The 21,614-nt window shown below is 58.9% G+C and overlaps 2 protein-coding genes across 2 annotated transcripts; both read right to left on the bottom strand.

The window, feature by feature from the left end:
• Window positions 1-611: 611 nt before the first annotated feature.
• CDK5RAP1 (CDK5RAP1 mitochondrial tRNA methylthiotransferase) lies at window positions 612-7,459 on the bottom strand (the record flags this gene model as incomplete). The annotated part of the gene is made up of 13 exons (XM_082007232.1): window positions 612-692; window positions 837-977; window positions 1,410-1,559; window positions 2,320-2,450; window positions 2,567-2,622; window positions 2,736-2,833; window positions 3,092-3,322; window positions 3,618-3,738; window positions 4,558-4,768; window positions 4,955-5,055; window positions 5,782-5,816; window positions 6,381-6,484; window positions 7,234-7,459. The coding sequence occupies 13 exons, from the start codon at window positions 7,457-7,459 to the stop codon at window positions 612-614; spliced, it is 1,686 nt and encodes a 561-aa protein (XP_081863358.1).
• Window positions 7,460-8,157: 698 nt separating this feature from the next.
• On the bottom strand, window positions 8,158-17,697 carry LOC309410759 (bactericidal permeability-increasing protein-like; the record flags this gene model as incomplete). The annotated part of the gene is made up of 15 exons (XM_082007205.1): window positions 17,513-17,697; window positions 16,479-16,593; window positions 15,762-15,890; window positions 14,866-15,021; window positions 14,320-14,383; window positions 12,249-12,312; window positions 11,663-11,754; window positions 11,332-11,508; window positions 11,045-11,104; window positions 10,747-10,914; window positions 10,266-10,333; window positions 9,995-10,037; window positions 9,551-9,614; window positions 8,931-9,007; window positions 8,158-8,211 (listed from the first exon to the last, which is right to left on the bottom strand). The coding sequence occupies exons 1-15, from the start codon at window positions 17,625-17,627 to the stop codon at window positions 8,158-8,160; spliced, it is 1,446 nt and encodes a 481-aa protein (XP_081863331.1). The 5' UTR covers window positions 17,628-17,697.
• Window positions 17,698-21,614: the final 3,917 nt, after the last annotated feature.

Below are 21,614 nucleotides of genomic sequence, written 5' to 3'. Positions count from 1 at the left end.
TATATTCCACAGTTCAGTGCCACATTCCATCATACAGGCATGGTGCAGGTTCCCGCTTCCCCCTTCCAAGCATTTTGGAGCTAAGGAAGTTACCAATATTTGGAAACAATTAATCACAATCTTCTGCTGTTCTTTCATTTTTTTTGTTCCCTTTGGCAGTACTCCTGCCATTCTCCAGCAGTTACTGGAACTGGATTTTGTAGGCACTACCAGTTTTTGCAGCTCCTAAATTCAACTGAGCTAGTGGAATGACCTGCTCTGCAGACACATATTTCTCAGGCTGGGCTGCAGAAGAGGATGTGATCAAAGTCAGAAGACAGACCTGCAGCACTGCAAGGGTGGGCCAAGCCTGACAGCAAGTGAAAACAGAAGATCACACAGTACTTGGGTTCGGCAAGTCCATACACAGCTTTCATCCCTTTTGCCTACAAACTTGTACATATCTATGGGGTATAGGTTGTTGCCAAAACCAAAATATATATTATTAATTTTTTATATATTTATTAATATACATATATCTCCCTGTTTCTACCCCATCTCCACCTGACCAAACACCCTTGTTTCTCCCTGGAGAAAATGTGCTACTTCTGTCCGCTGGCAGCAGGGATACCTCAATGACAAGCCGCAGAGCGGGAGAGGGTAGTACGACAGAGCAGAACTCCTTTCAAGGTCTGAGAGCTGGCAGAGGTTATCTGAAAGAAACAGCACAACAGTCCTCAGGAACAGAAAGGCTGAGGAGGATCCATTCTAATTTTAGGCTCTCTTGGCAGCAGCTTCTCTCGAGAACAGCACTGTGCAAGAAAAAGAGCCCAAGGAAAGCACTGCGGACAGGTCACCTTCACCAACACGTAGTCCCCTGGCTGGGCTCTAACCAGAGCCCCGCAGCCCGCAGCATCCTCTGTCGCGGCATCAGGGAAGATCACCTTGATGTTGCCGTCATTCCTCCCACACAACTCCGAGGCAGAGCGCTTGCTGGGCTAAAAGGAGGACAGGGAACATTACCTGCATGGCAATAGCTCTGATTCACTGCTGGGCTTTATTGCCTCAGGAATTAATTGAGCACTATTGCCAGTATTAAAATCCATGTTCCACACCACTAAGCATGCCATGTAACAAAGTCCTGTGGCCAAAGCTGCTGTGTCGACACCCACACACCACAGCCAACATTTCAAAGTCTGCACTAATTCAGTGCTTGGCCAGAGACACGTCTCTAACCCATCCCATCCCCTTGTGCTCAGCTCAGTGCTCTGGAAAACTCAGGCTGTCTGCTTTAGTGTGAAGACACGGTCTTGGAGTCCTAGGATTGTGCAGGCCAAGTGAGAAGGGAAGGCAGAAGTGATAACTGCTGTGTACAGCCCAAAGGCCTCTTGGCCAGCAAGAGCGGACAACTCTGTTCCAGGCACACTCACCCCTTCCACCAGCACCAGCTGAGACTGGCCCACCATCACCTCGTTTGCCCTTGTAGCCTCTTCTCGAAAAACAGTAATGAGCTCCTCCAGCCGCCTCTGTTTTATGTCTGCAGGCACATCATCTGGCAGACGGTGATATGCCCGGGTTTTCTGTAAACAGGCAAAGCAAGTGTGGCCCCTCAGTAACCAGACGGTCTGAGATCAGAACCACATCTGACCCCAACTAGCCTGGCTGCTCTTCAAGCAACAGCTTTCCATACATTACAGTTTGTATTTACAATCTCAAGGAATTGTTTTTCAGCACCAGCAACATCCTTGAATTCCTCACATTCTTTCTGCACCACCTTTTTGGTAGAAGGTTTGAAGTACTCCTTTGCTTCCTTATGTTTCCCAACCTCCTGTCCTCTTTCCCAATTAGCATCTTACACTTGGAGAGCATTCTAATGGAGACTTGTCAACTATCCATCCTTCTCATGGAAATACCTCCTGAAAATTCACCAATTCTCTCCAGACTCAACTGACAGAGTGTCTAGAGCTGGGCTGGAGCCCAGCTACATCAGCACAATTTCTCATCAGCAAGGAAAAATACACCTGCAGACAGGTCTCTGCAGACATGGCTGCTTCACTGCAACCACTCTAGAGCATCTGCAGAACCAGGTCACCCAATCAGTAATCAACCCTGATGCTCACACAAGGGAGCTGGAAGCCTTTCAGGTACAAACACAGCCCTTGCAGAACCACATACCGTGGAAGTGCTGCATGCAGGCAAAAAAAAATCTGCCAATATACCAAGTCTTTAGGTATTATTTTCAATAGCTTTTTTTTTTGTGTCTTATTGTGAGAAACAGCACTCAGGAATTAGGTGAGATACCTAGAGACAAGAGTCTTCTCCATCAAGTCCTGCACTCACCTCTCTCATGCTGTAGGCAAACAGGAATCCTACATTGTAGCGGACTTCCCGTAACAAGGATACAGTCTGCTGGTGATCTTCATCCGTCTCTCCGCAGAAGCCGGCAATGAAATCGCTGCTTAAACTCACTCCTGTTACAGAGGTGCAGCTTTACACTTCCCTCAAGGGAGAGAGGAACACTTCACCCAAGAACGGACAGTAAGATACAACTGTGCTGAGCTCAGACCAAGCTAAAGGGAACACCTACCTGGAATGGACTCACGCACATGGTGTACAAGCTCTAAATACGCTTCTCTTGTGTATCTGCAATGAACACCACATGGATTTGCTAATCAGAAAACAAGGACATTGCTGAGAAGAAACCAGAACCCTAAATATGAGGGCAGGGCACAGAACACCCCATGGCAATCACTCACCCTCGTCGCATGGCCTCCAGGACTCGTGTGCTTCCACTCTGGGCTGGGAGGTGAAGCTGTTTGCAGATGTTGTGTCTCTCCTGGATAAGCTGCAGGACCTGTGATGGGCAATCAGGAGACAACATCATAGACAGCTCAACTCTACCAGGATGCCAAGGGGAAGAGTCTTCCCTGGGTAAAAGCCAGCAAATTGTAAACCTGCCAGCTTTAGCACAAACACTCCTCCTCCCAGGAGCTGCTGTTCCCATTCTGTGATTCTGTGCTCCCTTTGGGAAGGGAGCACAGCCCACATCTAGCAGTTCAGAGCTGCCTGCCTGCCTGACAGCAGAGGTCCAGGTGGTTTATTTTGTACTTGCCTCATCAGGAAAATCCTTGGGATGTGGAGAGGTGAAACGGATCCTCATTTCTGGATCAATTCTAGACACCTGGTCTAGAAGATGTGCAAAGCGCAAGCCTCCTGGTTTAGCTTTGTAGACTGTGCTAAAGCCACGACTGAGGACTGGGGCAGCAGCTGAGTGAAACTGCACCTCAGACATGTCTCGAAAGCTGTTGACGTTCTGACCCAAAAGGGTCACTTCTTTCACTCCCTACAAAAATAAAGAGAGAAGAAAAAACACAACTTGGTCAGGATAGCTAAACTGCAAGGGCAGCCATGGTTTTACTCTTACTTCAAGGAGGACTCTCCAAGGGAAGCCCTCCCTTCCCTGTCTGTCTCAGGTTATTACAAGGGCAACCAAAAAGCCACTGGTGAAACCCTATGATAACCTCATCTCCACAGATAAAAGCAGTATCATCAGTCAAAGGTACCACTGAGAACACTTTCACTGAGAACCATCCTTCCTCCCATGGTTCGGGACAGGTGGTAAGGAGGCTCTGCCTCACCTGATCCGAGAGCATCCTCACTTCCTGCAGGATGGATGCGATGGGGCGGCTCCTTTCACGGCCACGGGTGAAGGGCACGATGCAATAGCTACACATGTTGTCACAGCCCCGCATGATAGATCTGCCAAGAGGTAAAGTACAGGCCATACTATGATCGCTCTGGCAGAATCATCCATGTTGCCTCCTACCCTGCTTTGACCTGTCTCAGCACTGCTGCCTTCAGCCAACTCCCTTGGCCTGCAGCACACACAGCACCAGCTCCGAATACAGCTCTACACCTTCCCCTTACACACCATTCCAGCCAGAGCTGGCTCCTGCTTGCCCCTAGCTAGCACATCCTAATTTTTCATGCACATTGCCAATAAACTTGGAAAGCAACTAACAAGGCACAGACTTGCACTGCAATCTGGCAGTGATGAAAGATCCTTCTGTATCCTATTCCTACAGAGAGTGATAACTGTCCTTGTGCACTCTATGGCCACACTGAGCAGAGTCTGATTTCATGTTAGGGAATCTTATCATCAGAACTAAACAAATGGAAAGAAAACCAACAGACATTATAATTCCTGGAGGATTAGAAGAATTAAATAGGAGAACCTGGGGCAGGACATAGCAGAAGGCAGCAAATGAGAGAGGCACAGACGTCAGTGGGACAGAAATCACTTGGTGCAGCACCAAGCTTAGACAATCAGCATTCTCAAAGGAGAGTAAGAGAAGCTCACAGACAGCCAGAGCACAAAGCAGTCTCTCCAGGGCTCAGTCAGACAGTGAAGAAGCAGCAAACACGCAGTCTGGTAGACTCATGCCTCCGGGCTGCCGGAGCGAGTGCAACCAGGCATTGCATCTCTTGGGTAGCTGCTGTCACTGACACGTCTGTTCTGCACAGCAATATTTCCAAACCAGAACCACAGAAACATATGCAGGAAAAAAAGGTACTTACACAAATGCTGTTGTGCCACCTTCACTAGTCTGGACAGGCAGAATATCTGCATAAGTCTCATCTAGCGATAGCAGTACATTAGCAGCTTGCTGGCCAGACTCTGCCACGGCCAGCAGCCGGGGAAGGTCACGATATGCATCAGGGCCTGCCACAATATCGACTAGCTTCTCCCTGTGCAGAATCTCTTCCTTAAGCCTCTCAGCCATGCATCCTGCCGCCAAAGGAGAAGGGTCCTTGTGAGGAAGCGCCCACCCTCCGTTACACCTCCACACCCCTTCACTAGCTGCTTTCACCCCGCAGAAAAGGCTTGGTGCCACCAGAGGGGAAAAGGAAACGCAGCACAAAGGGATGTGGCACAACAGCGCGAGCTACCGCTGCTGCACGTTCCTCCAGGTACCTAGAATCCCGACGCGGAGAGGTAAGCGAGCCTGCTGCCGCCGGGCTTTCAGCACCTTGAGGTGCCGCAGGCGATTCCAGATAGCCTGCTCTGCCTTCTCCCTGGGAAGCCAGGAAAACAGTGGTTATTCTGATTGCTGCACTTTAATAGTCCCCCAGCGTGAAGCAGTCCAAGCGCTTTGAGAGAATTCAAATAAAGACAGGGAATCATGCACCTGATGGATCTGATAGCACGTCGTTTGTGGTGTGTGGATTACGTCTTGACTTTATCTTATCTACTATAATTTTCCTCGCTTGGGAGCATCTGCACTGCAGAAATAACTCGGGGACTAAGCTCTGGCAGAGAAAAAGTCTGCCTTAGCTGGCCACTATGAGCTACCTTGCAAGTGACAATGAGCATTTGATATCTTCTGTATTCAGAAAAAACAAGCAAAGTTCCCTATATATTTATATCCAAATTTCCCCTAAACCTATTTCCCAATTTTTTAAAGTACAGACTCTGTATTAGAGAGACAGTCAGTTCAAGAGAAGACAGAATTAAAAAAAAAAATTAAAAATCATTGAAGCACAAATCTGTGGTGGTCTCTAACGGCCCATGACACATACACAGAACTTAACACTACCAAAGAGCTTCTTCACACTGTATCGAAAAGCAATTCACAGCACAATTAGTGTTACACATTGTAGCATCAAGTAGCTCTACCCTCAACTAAACAGGTAGTTTCACATTTGCATTCTCTTTTCCGCACACAAGATTTATTGTCTTGGTTTTCAAATGGTAGTTCCTAAAAAACTGTCCAAAACCAGCAGTGATAAAAGTTACCTTACCTCACGGAACAGGTGACAAGAAGAATCACATCTGCCTAAATTGAAAACAACAAAAAGAAGAACAACTTGTAAAAGCCAAATGGTAAGTACTCATGACCTGCACAGGTAACCTGAAGAGGCAGACTATAAAACTCACTTAACGCAGTGAAAAAGATCTGCCCAAGTACACGGTGGGTTTCAACAAACAAAGGTGCAAGAAGCTAACAGAAGACAAGCAGAGTCTTCCACTAAATGGTAGAAGCAAACCTGGACAAAGATGAGTCAGGAGCATCCCGCTGTGTCCAATCACTCTCTGACTGAGAGGAAGCCCAGCAGTTTAAACAAAAAACCCAACTCGCAGCTTTCTAGCACGCTTGTTAAGTAGCTTCCTTTACTCCACAGAACTTAGACCACAAAAGTCACAACATCCTGCGGGACTGCACTCCAGACAAAACCTGGGACTCGCAGGCACAGCAGTAGCATGACGCCTACGTGGACAGGCGCTCCAGGACATGATTTAATGGGTATGGTGGTGTTGGAGTGATGGCTGGACTCGATTTTAAAGGTCTTTTCCAACCTTAATGATTCTGTGATACCAGAGAGCCACCAAGGTACCTTACCTCATCCAGGTCCTTTGTCCTTGTGTAGCCACTCTTCTGCAGGATGGCCCAGGCAATCTCCGTGTCATTGACATTCATCTGGCAGCCGTATGTCTCCAGGTACACTGCAACAAAGGTGGCGTGACGCAGAAGCCTGCCTGGGCGCTCTCATCTACAACCTGTTTCTATGACCTTTGCCATAGGAAGGAACCTTCAGTCCCACCACCGGAGAGACTCAGGCAAACAGCATAAAAGCTAACTTCACTTGCAGCCCATACAGAAAGGATAAGCCAAAACCAAAGACAGACTGGGAAACCCAAGTGCCTCAGAGCATATCACTCCAACACTACAGGTCTGGATGGTGGCCTGCAGAGAAGCAGAAGCTGTGTTGTTACCAATATATAATGTTTAGTGCAATGAAAAGCCCCCTCCCGAGACTGTCACAGCCCAAAAGCTCTGCCATGGCCATGGCTGACAGCCCAGCACATGGACTGCAGAGAGGCACCGGGGCAACCCCCTCCCCAATGCATTTTCATGGCGTGGGGAGACACACCAGTGGGCACGTGGCCAACGAGCTGGACTTCTCCCAACATCAAAATAACCTCCCAGGCCCCAAAAGCACCCAAACAACTCGTTTCCCCCGTGCACACTGCAGTGACCCTCTGCTCCGGCTGCAGGGCACCACTGACCACACCAGCCCTCACGGCTGGCCTTGGCCTGGCAGCAGCGGCGGGGCCACGGGCACGGCTAGCCCCACCGGCCCTCGGGGCCGGCCTAGCCCCGGCCCCCGCCACGCCACGGCCCCCGGGCCGCCGCGCAACGGTCAGCAGCGCCCGCTGACAGGGGACGGCGCGGGGACGGCGGCACCACAGACCTTTCCCGGTGACGGGGACAGAGCTCGGCTGCGGCTCGGGCCGCGGCTCCCCCACCGCGGCCCCTCTCAGGAAGTGCCGCAGGTCCGGCCCCGCGGGCAGCGCGGCCCCGCGCCCCACCGGCGGGCGGCCCGTCGCGCAGCGCGCTCGGCGGGCGGCCCCAGGGCGGGAGGCGGCAGCCGAGCGGAGGAGCCCCGACGCCCGCAGCGCTCGCCTCGAGAGCAGCATGGTCGCGCCAGGCCCCGGGGCCAGGCCGCGTTGCCCCAGCGACGGCCGGCGAGGGAAGGACGGGGCGGGAAGGGGCGCGAAGGGGGAAGGGCCCGCCGTGCGCCGCCAAAGCGGTCCCCGCCGCACCCGCGCCCCTCGGCACTACGTTCCGCGCCGCCGCGGTTCCGGCGGGCCCGCCCCGCTGCCGGGACTCCTGCGGGCTGCCGGGCACGGCCCCGCGGCGGAAAAGTGAAATACCGATGAAACGTTGGTGCTCCGTGGTGCTCCGCCACGGCCGCAGCGATAAAAATAGCCGAAACGGGCATTCCCGCGGGACCGCCCTCCTCCGGGGGGCTCACGGCAGTCCCACGGCCGCCCCCGAGCCAGCCCGGTGCGAAGGGTCCGGGGAAGGTACCGCGGGTGAAGCACCACCACAGCCGCCACCCCAGCGCCGGCCGCCTTTATTGCCGCCGGGGAGGAAGTGGGAGGGAAGGGGGCGGGGGCCAGGCCCCCCAGCTCTGGGTAGCGCCGGGGCAGGCCCCGGCTGGGGACGTGGGGCTCAGCCCCCGGGGGTGCTTTTGCCCCCGGCCGCGGCCTGGGCCGAGGCGGGCGGTGCGGGACGCTGCGGCAGACCCGGCGATTTTCAGCGCCGGCAGCGGGGCCAGGAGGAGGGAAGGGGCGAAGCCGCAGCACTGGTGCTCGAGGTCCCCCTGGTCGCCTTATCTCCATCCGCGGGGCTGATAGCGAACGTCTGCTCCCAGCAGCAGGAAATTCTGGGAGAAAGAGAGAAAGCGTGGGGCTGCGACAGGCCCTGGCAGCCGCTTTCCGTTGTGGGCTGCCATGCTCCCCAGCACCTACTGCATCTCGGGAGGGAGGATGGATGGGCGCGTGTGGTCCTGCCAGCCCCTGCACCTAATTTTAGCCCTGGAAGGGCACTGAAGACATTTCACAGCCACGCCTCACAGTAACTGCCCAGCATCCCCATTGTGGCACCCCTCTGGGCTTCCCCAAGGCCTCCCACAAGAGCGGCTGTCTCCACTCCCCCAGACCCGGCAGGGCTCCTTCCACCGAGCCTGGCAGGCGCTGCTTGTCCCACCACGGGCAGATGTGGCCAGCGGCAGCTGCTCTGCGCTCACACACAGCATCCCGCAGGCACCGCCGGCCGGGGACGGTGGGGGCTCAGGGCTAATGCTGCCGCAGAGCTGCGCATGCTATAAAAACGTCATGGGAAAGTTAGGCCCCGGGTTTAAGAACTGGAGAATGATGCGGTGCTGCCCTAGGGACACAGAGCCCAGACCCCCTCCCCTGCAGACAGGAAAAGTGGGGCTCGGGGTTGCAGCTGTGCTGCTGGGATCCCGGCCGAGCGCACCCTCCTGCCTGGCACCTCCCAGCACGGGTCGGGGAACCAGCTCTGCACGCCGTGTGGGCAGGCGGGGGGCTCAGAGGCGGCAGGATGGGCTCCAGCTGGGGCCGGGTGCTCCCCCTCACTCACCTGGTGAAACCTCACGAGGATGTTGGAGAGCTGTATTCTGTCCGGCAGTGGCAGAGGGAAACCCTGATCTAACCTGGCTGGAAAAGACAACACACGTGGCCGTGTTGGGATGAGAATTGGAGCAAGAGGGAGCACAGGCCGTGCAAAGCAGGCAGCCACCTCCTCTCCCCGGCCCTTTCTTTGCCCGCGCTGCTCCCGGGGTAGGCAGAGGAAATTCCTCCCAAGCTCCACAGAAGGGGCTGGGGGCTGCATGTTGTGCTCTGCCAGCCCCCCAGGCCCCTGGCAGCCACCAGCCCTGCTCTGGCCCCAATTGCTGGGGAGTCATGAGAAGCAGCGAGCAGGGGAGAGGGTCTGGAAAGCATTAGGATGTGCGTCGTGCTCATTTTTTCCATTGTGTTCACTGCTGGATGCACATCACAGCACCGAGTGGCTCCCGCACGCCGCTGCCCGCAGCCTGCCTCCACCAGGCGCTTTTACTGCTGTCTCCTGCACTCGCTGCAGGCTTTACCCACCGATCAGGCTTGGCAATGGGGATTTAATTAGTGAGCTGGGCCTGCTCGGACAGAGCGTCCTGGCTGGCAACTACTCCAGCACCCCCATTCCCCCCAGCAGGTTCTCACCATTAAGACGTGGGAGCAGGAGACTGGAAGCAAAGATGTTCATTATGGACTGCAGCATTCGCACCTGGGGAGCAGAGGGAGGGGGAAGGAAAAGAGCTTTAGCTTGCGGGAGGGACGGTGACCAGGCAGTGGAGGATAATTAGGAAAAGAAAGAGAGACAAGGAGCTGGGATGGGCACACACTTCACCAGAGACCAGCGGCTTTGTCTGGCCACGCTGGCAGGGTAGGAAGTGTAGGGGTGAGAGAGGCAATGGCAGCTGGCTCTGCGTCCTCTCCCAGTCTCTCAGGCTGAGACAGGAGGCATCCATGGGGTCAGTGTGGGGCCCTGGGTGCACCCCCAGGTCCCATGTTGGGGTGCAGGAGGGAATGAGCCCTCTCCTTGGCCCCCATCATGCTCTCACCTCCATGCTGGGGGCTCTGGTCACAGTCAAGGGATACGCTTACCTGGAAAGTACCAACATCTGAATGCTTCACAGAGAGCTTCATCCTACACAGAGACAGAAGTGGTGCTGTGAAGGCTGTCACGATGGAGGGAGCAGCTCCCACCTTGGTGCTGCCCATCGATGGCCGTGCAGTTCCCGCTCCCTCCAGCCCAGCTCATCCCCTCCTCACTGGGTCCACATCCCTAGGACCTCCCCACCTCACCTCTGTCCCCAGGAGCCCAGAACAGAAGCACCCACCCCAGCCACCCCCCTGCACTGCTCCCCCGCCGTACCTGCCCACCGTCAGGCTCCCAACTATGTGGCCAGATTTTATGTCGATGACGGCAGACACATTGCCTGTCTGGGGAGAGAGTGCAGAGCTCCGGCAGTGCTCACCCCACCGGTGAGGGAACCCGGGGGAACGGCTCTGACCAGCCAAAACGCAGCGGGACTGCTGCCCGTCCAGGGGTGTGTTTGCATGTAGTGTTAAACCTGGCATTTGTCAGCTTGGGTATTTTTCTGTTGGGGACACCCCCACTGCACCAGGACTGGGCTGGTTTCGGACACTGTCCGGCACCTCTCCTGGCAGCAGCTTGGTAGCAATGGCTCAGCATTGCTGAATGCAGCAGGAGGACGGTGCACAGCTGAAACTCCCATCTTTGCCCTGCTGAGATGCAGGCGAGCGCACACTGACCACACCGCGTCAGCCAGAGCCGCGCCGGGAGCTGCCCAGCCAGGACCAGAGTCACCACTGCGGGCTGTGCCCAAACTCACCAGGCTGAGGAGGAAGAGAGGAGCCAGGCTGGAGTTGGGAAGGATGGCGTAAGCCTGGATATCCACGACAGGCTTGAGCAAGAGCCCCCCTGGTCCGATGTTCAGGAACGGGGCGGAGGGGGCGGACAGCCTGAGCTTCATCAGCATGCCTGGGTACATCTTCTCAAGCTGCAGAGGAGCAGGGAGAGGGTAGGGGCAGCGGCACAAACCCCTGCTCCTGGGGGAGACCAGCTTGCACAGAACAAACCCCCGGCTGCGCGCAGCAGGAGCTCCAGGGAGGCAGGGCTGGACCACTCACCTGGGGAATGAAGGCTGAGAAGGTGGAGGTGTTCAGGTGGAAATCAACGTCCTTTGGGATCTGCGGGGGAGGACAGTCACACCGGGGCGATGCAGCACGGCCAAGCCCACGGTGAGATCAGATCTCCCACCGCCGCGCGCTGCTGTGTCCGACAGCCCCGGCCCCATCCCACGGCCCTCAGCTCAGCCTCGGGCAGCTCGCCGGAGACCCTCGCTGGAGCTCCTCTGCAAATCGAGCCCGCTGCCCGGAGGCGCAGGGACAGCCCCCGTCCCACCTCCACTGCTCACCATGGAGTCTGTGATTTCGAAGACCAGTGCCCCGGCTGTGTGGTAGGCGAAGCTGGCTGTGTTGAAGAAGTAGCTGGAGGCCCCAAAATAAACCATGCGGTCGTGATCCGGGGGGAAGGCCAGTGCCAGTGGAGGGAAGGGGACGGTGGAGCGGCGGGCCAAGGAGAAGAATTCGCCCTGGGAGGGGGGAGAGACGCGAAGCAGGAGAGCAGAGGGTGGTGGGACTCACCTGCTGACCTGAGCTGGAAACAGCACTTGCAGGAGGTACCTAAACCTGGTTTCCCAGCCTGGGGCATCAGCCAAACCAAGCTTCCCCAGGGCAGCCTCTCACCTTCAGTTCCACGTCCAGGGACCGGGCGGTAGCGATTGGGGGTGCCACCAAGGAGTAATCGATCCCAGCCATGGCATCTATTCTGGCTGTGACTGTAAAGCACAGGACAGATGGATGAGCGAGAGGGAGATGGCACGGGAAAGCTGGGAGCAGATTGCCTCTGCTGACACCCAGGCAGTACTGTGCCCGGGCTTCCCGGTGCAACAGCTCAGTACCAGCTTCATGTGTGCTTGCTTCTGTTTAGAAGCAAAAAAAAAAAAAAAAATCACATTTCCCTCCTGGCTCTGTTTCTCAGCCACGCAGACTAACTCCTGGACCCGAGGAATGGTCCGGGTCCCCTGGCTACGGCAGCCTGTGTCCCCGCCAGCGCTGCGGCACGGTTTGTTGGAGGCTGCGTGCAGACGAGCAGTCTCCGCAGCTGGACGGGGTGCACAGTGACAAGTCTCTGCTGATACGGTGTTCCCCAGCTCCCAGCTTGGGCGCAGAAATACAAGGGAATGCGTGGCACAAGGCACAACACTGTCCTCATGGCTGGGAAATGTGAGGAAGAACTGCTCCTAAAACCCCGTGCAGCCGCCCCTGGTACCTGGCAGGGTCTGGAGGTAAGGCTGGAGCTCGCTGCGCACCGACCTGACCACGCTCTCGCAGACCTGCGGGCGAGAAAGGCAGCGCAGCTGGGCAAGGGCAGCTGCGCCGGGGCGGCCGGTTGACATCCCCCGGCTCAACACCTCAGCCGCTCTCTCTGCTTTGCTGCCCGGTGCCGGTTTTATTCCTTGCAGAAGCCTGCTTAAATAGAAGCACACACAGTGACGTTTGTCTCTCCTCATCAGACAGCACATTCATTGAGTGTCCAAGCAAGGTTTATACCTGCAAATACCTGCTTACAGCAAGCTCCCCACATGCAGTTCAGCTGCATCGAGGCCCTTGGAAGGGATCTCGTGTGCCCTCGGACTGTTCCTGCACCCCATGCCGGAACGAACTGAGCTGAGCAGCCAAGTCTTGGCTGCAGCAGAGCAACTGAAGGAGTTAACCCGCCCCTGCAGGCGCAGGAGCACGAAGTGCACCCACAGAGCGGAGCCATCCTGAGTTCCTGCAGCTCTGTGCTGCCGGAGCAGAGGAGCAGATCCCTCTGTCGCTGTCATCCACGGGTGAGAAGCCTCGGCTTTAGTGGCGGATTTAATTGCAGGCGAAACACTGACCCAGGAAATGTGCTGCAGGGCACAGTCCTGCAGACAGCTGAGATAAGCTGCACAAGCTCTTCTTCCAACGCTCTCCCCATAGCGGCACAGGGACCGCCAGGCAGGATCAGGCCATCGTCTGCCTGACCAGGCGCCCAGCCGGCAGAGCTGATAGCAAGGTGCGGAGCTGTGCAGCGGCAGCGACCACGCGGACAGCAACGCAGCCGCTGGCTGTGCGGCACTGGGGAGGAAGAGGAGGGCAGAGCCTTGGGCATGGCCTTACCGACAGAGGGTGGCTGCTCTTCCCTGTGCCCAGCCCATATTTGTCTGTCTGTCTGTCTGTCTGTCTGTCTGGAAACACCCCAACACTGCCTGGGAGGATGGAGCTGCAGATGGGCAAACGCAGCCCTGATCCCAGTGACCGGGATCTCGCAGTGGCCGGGTCCCCCGGCACTGGGCGCACGAGGACTGCCCACGCACGCGCAGCCGGAGGAGGGGGCAGAGGTGGGCTGCCAGCGCTGGGGCTGGGTCGGGCTGTGCCTCGGCGTCCCGGTGCAGCGCACTCCCAGCCCCTGCCCTCTCCTGCCCATCGCCTCTCGCGCCAGCTCACGCACGGAGAAGGACGCTGAGGAAGGTGCGTTGGGCAAAGGGCTCGCAGGAGGCGCAGAGGGCAGCCGAGGTCCCCTCGGTGTCCCAGAGCTGCCTTCCTTCCTAGAGGCAAAACAGTAGAAAAGGCCTTGGAGCCCTGGCTTCGCTGCTGCTGCCAGCCCATCTGCTGCCCCGGCTCCCGGGGACCTTGGCAAAGCCACTACACGGCATCGGGAATAGCGCCCGGGCAGGATGGGATCTGCTGCGTGAGTGGGATTTGCCTGTTCTCCAACTGCCTCCTTCCTGAGCAAGGGTCACATCCAGGGAGGTTGTAACTTGTGCCAGTTAGCCTTGTAGTAATTACTGCTAACAGCTTGTTTCTGTGTCTTGTTGCAGGTCTCCTGCATGTAGGCTTTTGCACCGGGCAGACGGTACCGGGGCCTCCCGGATGCGCCCCGTTGAAACAAGACGGCAAGTGTCTGAAACCCAGAGATGAAAATTTCTACCCCATTGCTCCCCAAAGCCCACCGGAGAGTGGCCGGTTAAAGGAGAGCTCTGATCAGGTTTCCTCTGTTACCGTGAGTTTGGCTGAGGCATAAAATCTAATTAACTGACCACATGGAAAGAAAAGTCTTTGTTACATAGGAACCAATTACAGCGGGCTTTGGCAAAGGCTGCAGGTTTCGAATTCAGCCTGAGCCACCCAACACTACGGAGAGCACAGTTAGCAATGCCCATTCCCTCGGTTTTCACCAAACTGGCAACACGCCCACGTGCTCTGGCTCCAGTTAAAGCCCAACGCGTGCTCCGATCCTTCGAGCACACCAGTTGCAAGTGAGGGCTAAAGACCACCCGGAGAAGCCGGAGCTCTGCCCTCCTTCGCTCACGTACCTTGCTCTCCAAGATCTTCCGGAATCTGGGCTCAATAACTCTACGGAAGAGGTTGTAAAGCCACCTGCGGAGAGAAACAGAGAGCAGTCCTTCTTTCTCTAGCTCAGAGGCTGCTGCCGAAGTATTTGCCCAGGAAAGGGAGACAGTAGAGATGTGGGACATTGGGGAACGTCATTCCCAAAACGATTTGGCATCTGGCTTTGCCTCAGGGTTTACATTTGCAAACAGACCTGCTTGTAAATCACGTGCGCGCAAGTCTAGCGACTGCCTTAAATCTCCCCTAAATGGGCAGCCACAGCAGGATAAATTCAGGGCAGATTTAAGTTCATTCAGCTGCACATCTGGATGAGAAGTGTTATCGCAAGAGTCCAGAGGCAGCTGACTAGTGGCGTGCCAGTGCAGGCAGCCTGCAGGCAGCCCAGGCGGCCTCCAAGGGACTGCAGATACGCTAACATCTCACTCCTTGCACCAGGGCCTGGAAGCCACGTTCCCATGGCAGGCAGGCTAACACAGGGCGTTTCCAGACCTCACAGTGAAGTTACGTACCCAAACTTGCCCGAAAAGTGTACTCGGACTTTGGAGATGCGGGTGCTGCAGTCAGAGGTGTCAATGGTGGGTTTCCCGGAGGTGTTGCTGCCCAGCTTCAGGTTGATTTTGATATAGACATTCTCCACCGTCAGGTCAAACGAACCGTGGTCCCGGCTGCAGGGAGAGGAGGACGGGAAAGGGACATTTCTCAATGCCAAGTCCTGGTGAAGGGACTCCAAATCAGCTCCGGGACAGATCTATCTAGCTCAGACTCTCCCTTGTACTGAGCATCCAGAGGAGACCAGGAAAGTTTTTAAACTCAGGGAAACCAAATTTCACTGGAATACAAACTAGGAGAGGTAACCTTTAAATAGAGAAGACCAAGAGCAAGTAGGGGAGATGGAAGAGACGGGAGAGTTCATGCACAGCTCCTCCATCGTCCACCTTGCTCTTGCCTCCCGCTTGGTTTCATCCATCTCAGTGGCTGTACAAGCGGCAGTGACCTCTGCCCACCCCTGTCCCAGCTCAGCTCTGTCCCTGCGGGTGCTCCGGAAGGTGCCCCCAGTGCAAGCAAGTAGGAGGGACCGTCCCGCACACCCCAGGTGCCGCAAGAGGGGAGATGGCTTTCACATTGTCTCCCCAACCACTTGCAAGCAGGATAAACGCTGCCTGGCCAGCTCCGAGGGCTCTCAGCGTGGAGGGAGACCCGTCTGGGCTCCCCCAGGGCGAGGGACTCCCCAGCGTGCATCGGGAACGCAGCGGCTGCAGCCCGGCTGCGGCAACGACGAGTCAGCACATCTGGAGAGAGCAAAGGAGCTCAGACACAGCGGAGAGGAGAAAAAACCTGTCCAGACCCAGAGAGGGAGATGCAAAGCGAAGCACCCAAGCAGGGAGAGGGGCAGCTGGGCACGCACATGAAGTGTAACTTCACTCGCCAGTTCCCGTCCACCTCGGCGAAGGCGTTGGAGATGGAGACCTGCAGGCCCACATCGGGGACCAGGGAAATCCGCGAGTATGGCAAGTGGAAACTGCGAAGGTCCAGTCTAAAAATAAATAAATAAAAAATAAAGAGAAAAGTCACATCACAGGGGTGCCTTGCCACGGGGCACATGGCTGGGGAGGGAGGGAGCGGGGCCACCTTGCTGGCAACATCCCCAGCTCCCGTCCTGCCATGGCAAAGCGATGCCCGGCAGGGACGCGCAGAGCAAAGTGGTGCCTTTGGAAACGTGGTCCCTGCGGCCGCTCAGCGGCTCGAAACCCCGCGCAGCGGGAGCGGAGAGGTGCGCCGGGGCAGCGAGGAGCTGGGATCTCCGCAGGGGCTGGGCTCCTGCTCCGTGTGGGGGACGGTGCCCAGCTCCCGCGGGCAAGGCCACCCGCCGCCGGGGCTTCGGTTGCACAAAACCCCCCGCGCCCAGAGTGCCGTCGCCCCGGTTCCCTTTTTCCCCTCCAGGCAGGAGGGCGAAGCAGGAGTGTCTCTGCCTGCACCGAGGACAGAGCCGACATCTCGGGGAGCTGTGGAGGGGACAGGACGATCCTCGCTGCTCCAGCGGCTCCCTGTCCTCCCCCACCCCTCCTGTCCCTGGTGTGGGCCGGGGGGCACTGAGCCACGCCGGGGCACCGGCAGGGCTCACCTGGAGAACTCATAGTGCACCTTCCCCACGTGCCAGACGCGAAAGTCACCCGAGATGTCCGGCATCTTCAGCTGGGCCAGCTCCTTCTCCAGGACCGCGATCGCCTGCTGATGGGCTGCAGGAGCAGAGGGAGAGCGTCAGGGCCACACGCTTCCCGTGGGAGCTGGGAGCATGCATCAGGCGCACAGCGAAAGGGTTAAAAGAAACATCCAGGCGATGCCCTGGCTGCTTTCCACCTCCCGGGCTATCTTCAAAGCTAATCTCGGTTCACCGAGCCCTTGGTGCACGGAGCCCTTGAGCACGTGGGCAACCGCTGCGGGCTCGCAAGCCCCCGGGGAAGGCGGTGGCCAGGCACGGGGCGCGGGGAGAGGTCCCAGTCCTCGCTGGCTGGGCGAGGAGTGTGGCCGGTCCCGGGCGCCGTGCCGCTGGGCACAGCTGGATGGAGCACAGGTCCCAGGGAGCAGCACGGCGTGAGTGGGTGCTGCATCCCTGCATCCATCTGGGAAGGGGCGTCACGTCCTCATCTCCCACACGGCTGGCAGAGCTGCCGGGTAAATGAGCTGTTTCTCACACAGTGTATTTCAATCCATAACAGGGCTCTGCTGGAGCCGGGGCCCTGCCTGCCTCAATAAAACCAGCGTGGGGCCCATCCATCTCCGTCACTGCCCCCCCCGCATCTCCCCACCTCCTCTCCTCTGCAGCTCGCTCCTCCAGGGCTCACGGCCCGGCTGCCCGGACACGTGCCATGAGAGCAGGACCCTCAACCCTGCCAGCCCTGCGTCTCCCCCGACACTGCCTGGGTGCAGCCCGCCGAGACCCCCGCGGGGCCGGGGACCCCCGCCCCTCTGCTGGGGCACCATGGGGGGGGACAGACGGGTGCGTCAGTGGGAAGCCCCGGGCGATGGCGCGTTCAGCACCCGCGGCCGAGGCTCGCCCGTCCTGCCCCAGGACCCCACGCTCTCCGAGCGCGCGCCCGACTCCGCACCTCGGCCACCAGCACACCCACAAGGAGGGAAATCAGAAGCCGAACCCACCATAGTCCAAGCCAGCCTGGGTGATCCTCACCATGAAGCCGGGGTCGGTGGCCCCGGTGAGGGCCAGGCACAAAGTCAGCGCCCCACAAGCCACTGCCAGGCTCTGCGCTCCCATCCTGGCTGCCCTGCGGTGCCGCGCGGCTGCTTGGCTCTCCCGGCCCACGCCGCGTTTATATCCGCGCCAAAATGGGAACTGTGGGCAAGGGAGGCGTGCAGAGCCGCTGCCGCAGCCCGCGCGGGGCGGCCCCCAGAGCCCCAGGGCTTCCTGCTCGGCCACCACCCCACTCCTCTGCACCGGCGGCACCTGCGCCTACGGCGCGGCACACCCGTGCCTGGCGGCACACCCGCTGCCTCTCCTGGCAGGCAGGGACGGGCTAGCGAAAACCAGGGCCAACAGCTCAGTTCCCAGCTCTCCCTCAGGCGCGAGCAGCCCCCGCCTGCAGCGGCAGCCGGTGCCCGGTGCAGCAAACCTGCTGCGGGCACAGGGTCGGCTCCGCTGGCGGCGTTCCACGGGGCTGTGCGTTCGCGGCGTGCTCTGCCTGCGCCGAGCCAAGGCTGCGAACAGCCCGGCCCGGCTGCCCCCACCCCTGTGCCTCGGAGCTCCGGTCTGCTCCGCGCTCCTGGGCCTTAGCCGACGCTATCGCAACCCAGACCTGCCGAAGGCACCGCCTGTAGCCAGAGCGGCCTCGGGGCACAGCAAGGGCTAAAGAAAGCAAGTTACGGTTTCTCACCCCGTGCCAGCAGACCCCGGAGCCCCCCGCACCCAGCAGGGCACCTGCCCGGGCTGGGTGGCTGCACCAGGGCCCAGGGGACAACTAAATCAGCAGTGTGCCCCACACCAGCCCCTGGCACCGGCTCTGCCACAGGGCAGCCACGCGCGGGAGAACACGTCCAGTGCACCGGGAACAAGCCCTGAAGGCGAAACTTCTGGGGCCCTGACAGCTCTTGGGCTCACGATGGCTGGAGACGGGTGCGGGAACTGGGTGCAGCCAGGCAGGGGTGAGGGGGAGCACCCCTGTGGCCCCCAGCGGGGCGAGCGGGGCTGGCCGGACCCTCGCCGCAGGCTGGACCGAGGTGAGGGAAGGAGAAATGGTTCAAGTTACTTTCGTTTCCCGTTAGGGAAGCGGCAGGACCGGGCACAGGAAACCCGCGGCAGCTGATGCAGGCAGATCTCCTGCCGGATCCAGGGAAGTCCTGGTTGCCAAAGGCAACATCCCTGCACCAAGCGCTTGTGAAACGCAGCTATTGCTCAAGCACTGCCGCCAGCGTGGCCGTGCCCCACGGCGCTGCTGCCCCAGGAGGCCCCGAGGGACGGGGCGAGCGGGGCCCTGGGTGTCTGTGCTGGAGCAGCCTGGCGTGTGGCGGACCGGGGATGGAGAAGCTCTTGGTCCCACTCATCCTTTCTTCCCCCGAGTTTCGGACGAGGGCACTTGCCGCTGCCTGGCAGACACACAGCAAACGCCCGCCGGACTTGCGCGCGTGGCTACGGCTTTGGAGAGCGGCAGTCGTTGTCGGCTCTGTGACCCCGGGCAGGAGAGCAAGGGCACAGCAATGCAGCAGGCCTGGTGCTGACGGTGCCTGCCGGAGCGGGACAAACCGCCCGGGGAGGAGCTGTGTCTCACGGGCACCCAGACAGCGCCCAGGGGCTGCGATCCCCCCGTCAGTGGCAGCCCCGGTCCGTCCCTGGGGGCCAGGAGCCCATGGGCAGAGCTCCTTTTGCCCAGAAAGAAGCAGCCAAGAGCAGAGGAGAGGGCTAAAGCCAAATCCCTACGGGCAGCCTCTGCAGTGCCACGGCCTTGCCACTGCCTGTCATCAGCACTTTGCTGGGTCTTGCTCGGTACAGGGGAGAAGGTCCCCAAAGCCTCCCGTCCATGACACCACATCTCAGCAGGGCTGTTTCAAAACAGTATTTAAGACATTCCGGACAAGCAGGGAGGAACCAGAACCTCTTCCATGAGGAGAAATGAAATTTTATAGGGAGCAGCACAGAGAGGAAGCAAAACCAGAAAGTCTTCCTTCTGGGTTTGAGCAAATTTTAAAGTTGAACTGAAAAAAACCTTCAACCGGCACAAACCCTGACCAAACACTCCTGTGTTTGGCAAGGAACAGCTGAAACCACATCTAATACCCGACACCACGGGCTGGTGCCGGTAGCGCTTCTTGCGAGGGATGACAGCAGGGAATTGAGCGTGAAATCCTGCCCTGCCCGACCTGACCCGTCGGAGGGGAAAAGGATTTGCCTGACGGGCTGCTCTGCCAGTCCCGGGAGGGCGGGGGGCTACTCTGCTGTGGAAAGACTGGTCCCCACGGCGCTGCCGGAGCTGGGCTGCGGTTTGCTGGGCTGTACGTGCAGGAAAGGGCCATCGTCCGACGGGAGCCAAGAGGCTGGGAGGGCAGGGAGCTGCCGGAGGTCCCTCTCCTGTGCTGCCGGCTGTCCCCTGCCCAGGGCTGCAAGCCAGGACCCGCTCCCTGCCGTCCCCAGGCCAGCCCCTGCTCCCAGGGCAGGGCTTCCTCTGGCTCCACACGCTCGGCACGTGCGGGCAGGTCACAACCCTGCTCACAGCTCTTTCCGCAGCTCTTGCGTGATGCAATGGCCCAAACCACTCTGCCGTTGCGTGCTGGGGCTCCCCGGGGGTCGGGCTGTGGCTCCGCTCCATCCCCAGCAGCCACCAGCCTGGGTCCCCCGGGCTCGCTGCCACACCGAGCCCCTTCCCAGGCGAGCACCCGGCAAGGGCTGGCTGCACCCCAGCTGCCCCCGGGGGGGCCTCTGGCAGATGCAGGGCAGCATGGCAGGTCCTGCTGCTCCTTGGGCTGCGAGCAAGGACGCCCAGACTCGTTTGGCTTCCGCAAGGAAATCCGGCTGCATCCATTTCTTGCGGTGCCACAACCGCCCCAGGAATTCCCCGGGGCCTGGGCAGCGCTGCTGCTGCTCACCAGGCTTTCACTCGCCGCTGCAGGGCAGAGCTGTGGGCTGGCAAACATGCCGCTGGGGAAACGCAGGGGAAAACCCGGGAGGCTCGGCAAGAAAACAGAGAGCAACCCGGCTGGTTTTGGAGGGAACTTGGAAAAGAGAAGTCCACGGCCAGAAATAAAAGCTCCCTGTATCCCTTTCCAGCCAGGACAAGTTCACTGCCACCAACAGGACCGGGCTCTCACAAGGACCTGTGGCCACCACGGTTGTCCCTAGACCTGCAGGGACTTCACCCAGCGCTTGGCAAAAATACTGTCAGCATCGAGATGTGGGGGAGCTGCCGCTCCTGCCTGCTCCCGTGTTGCTGCCAGCCTGACACTGCCCACCGTCACCTGCAAGCCCCTGACAACCTTTGATCCAGCAGCATCTAAAAATACAGCCGGGGGGACACGTGGGGACTCCTCCGCCGTTGTTTTCCCAGCTGCAGGAGCAGCGTGACCTGGCTCTGGCTGTTCCTGGAGCCGGGAGGGCTCTCCGCCAGCGCAGGGTCGCTGCTGATGCCAGCCCTGACCGCTGCATCTGAAACAGGCAGCCAGGCACAGCCGGGGACCCGAGAGCTAATAAAGCAGGAGCCCTGCGGTGCGGCGAGCAGCTGCACCCGCCGGACGAGGACCCTGGCTGCAGGGACGCGGCTAGAAGCAACAAGGCTCCCAGCGGGAGCCCAGCCCCAGAGCCCGTCCCCGATGCCGGGCTCACCACCCTCGCCGTCCCTCCGCCCCGACATCCCGGTGACGTCCCAGGGGCCCCCCTGGGACCCGCACCGCGGCCAGAGCATCTTCTCCACCCGCTGAGAGCTGCCATCGGCCCCAGACAGGCGGGCTCCTCCCTGTGCACGCCAGCTCGTGACACGAGGTCTGGGAGCCTCGTGGGAGACAAAAGGGGATGCAGAGAGCCGAGGGGGATGATTTTGCAGAAAAGTAAAAATAAAAATGCAGGAATGGTGACCTCGGGCAGAGCCTGGGGGGATCTGAATGGTGGCTCTGTGCCGGCGGAGGGGCAGGGCAGGAGGCCACATGCAGCTTGTCCCAGCAGCTGCTCGGGACAAACAGGACATGGAGAGAGGGAGCGAAAGAGGAGGGTGAGCTCATGGGGTCAGGGGCCCTGGGGTGGCAGCGGCACCCGGGAGGTCCC

Source organism: Phaethon aethereus (genome assembly GCF_964289735.1).
Source record: "Phaethon aethereus genome assembly, chromosome: 16".
Taxonomy (NCBI): Eukaryota; Metazoa; Chordata; class Aves; order Phaethontiformes; family Phaethontidae; genus Phaethon; species Phaethon aethereus.
The sequence above is the reverse complement of the archived record's forward strand: the minus strand, read 5'-3'. Positions and strand labels throughout refer to the sequence as shown.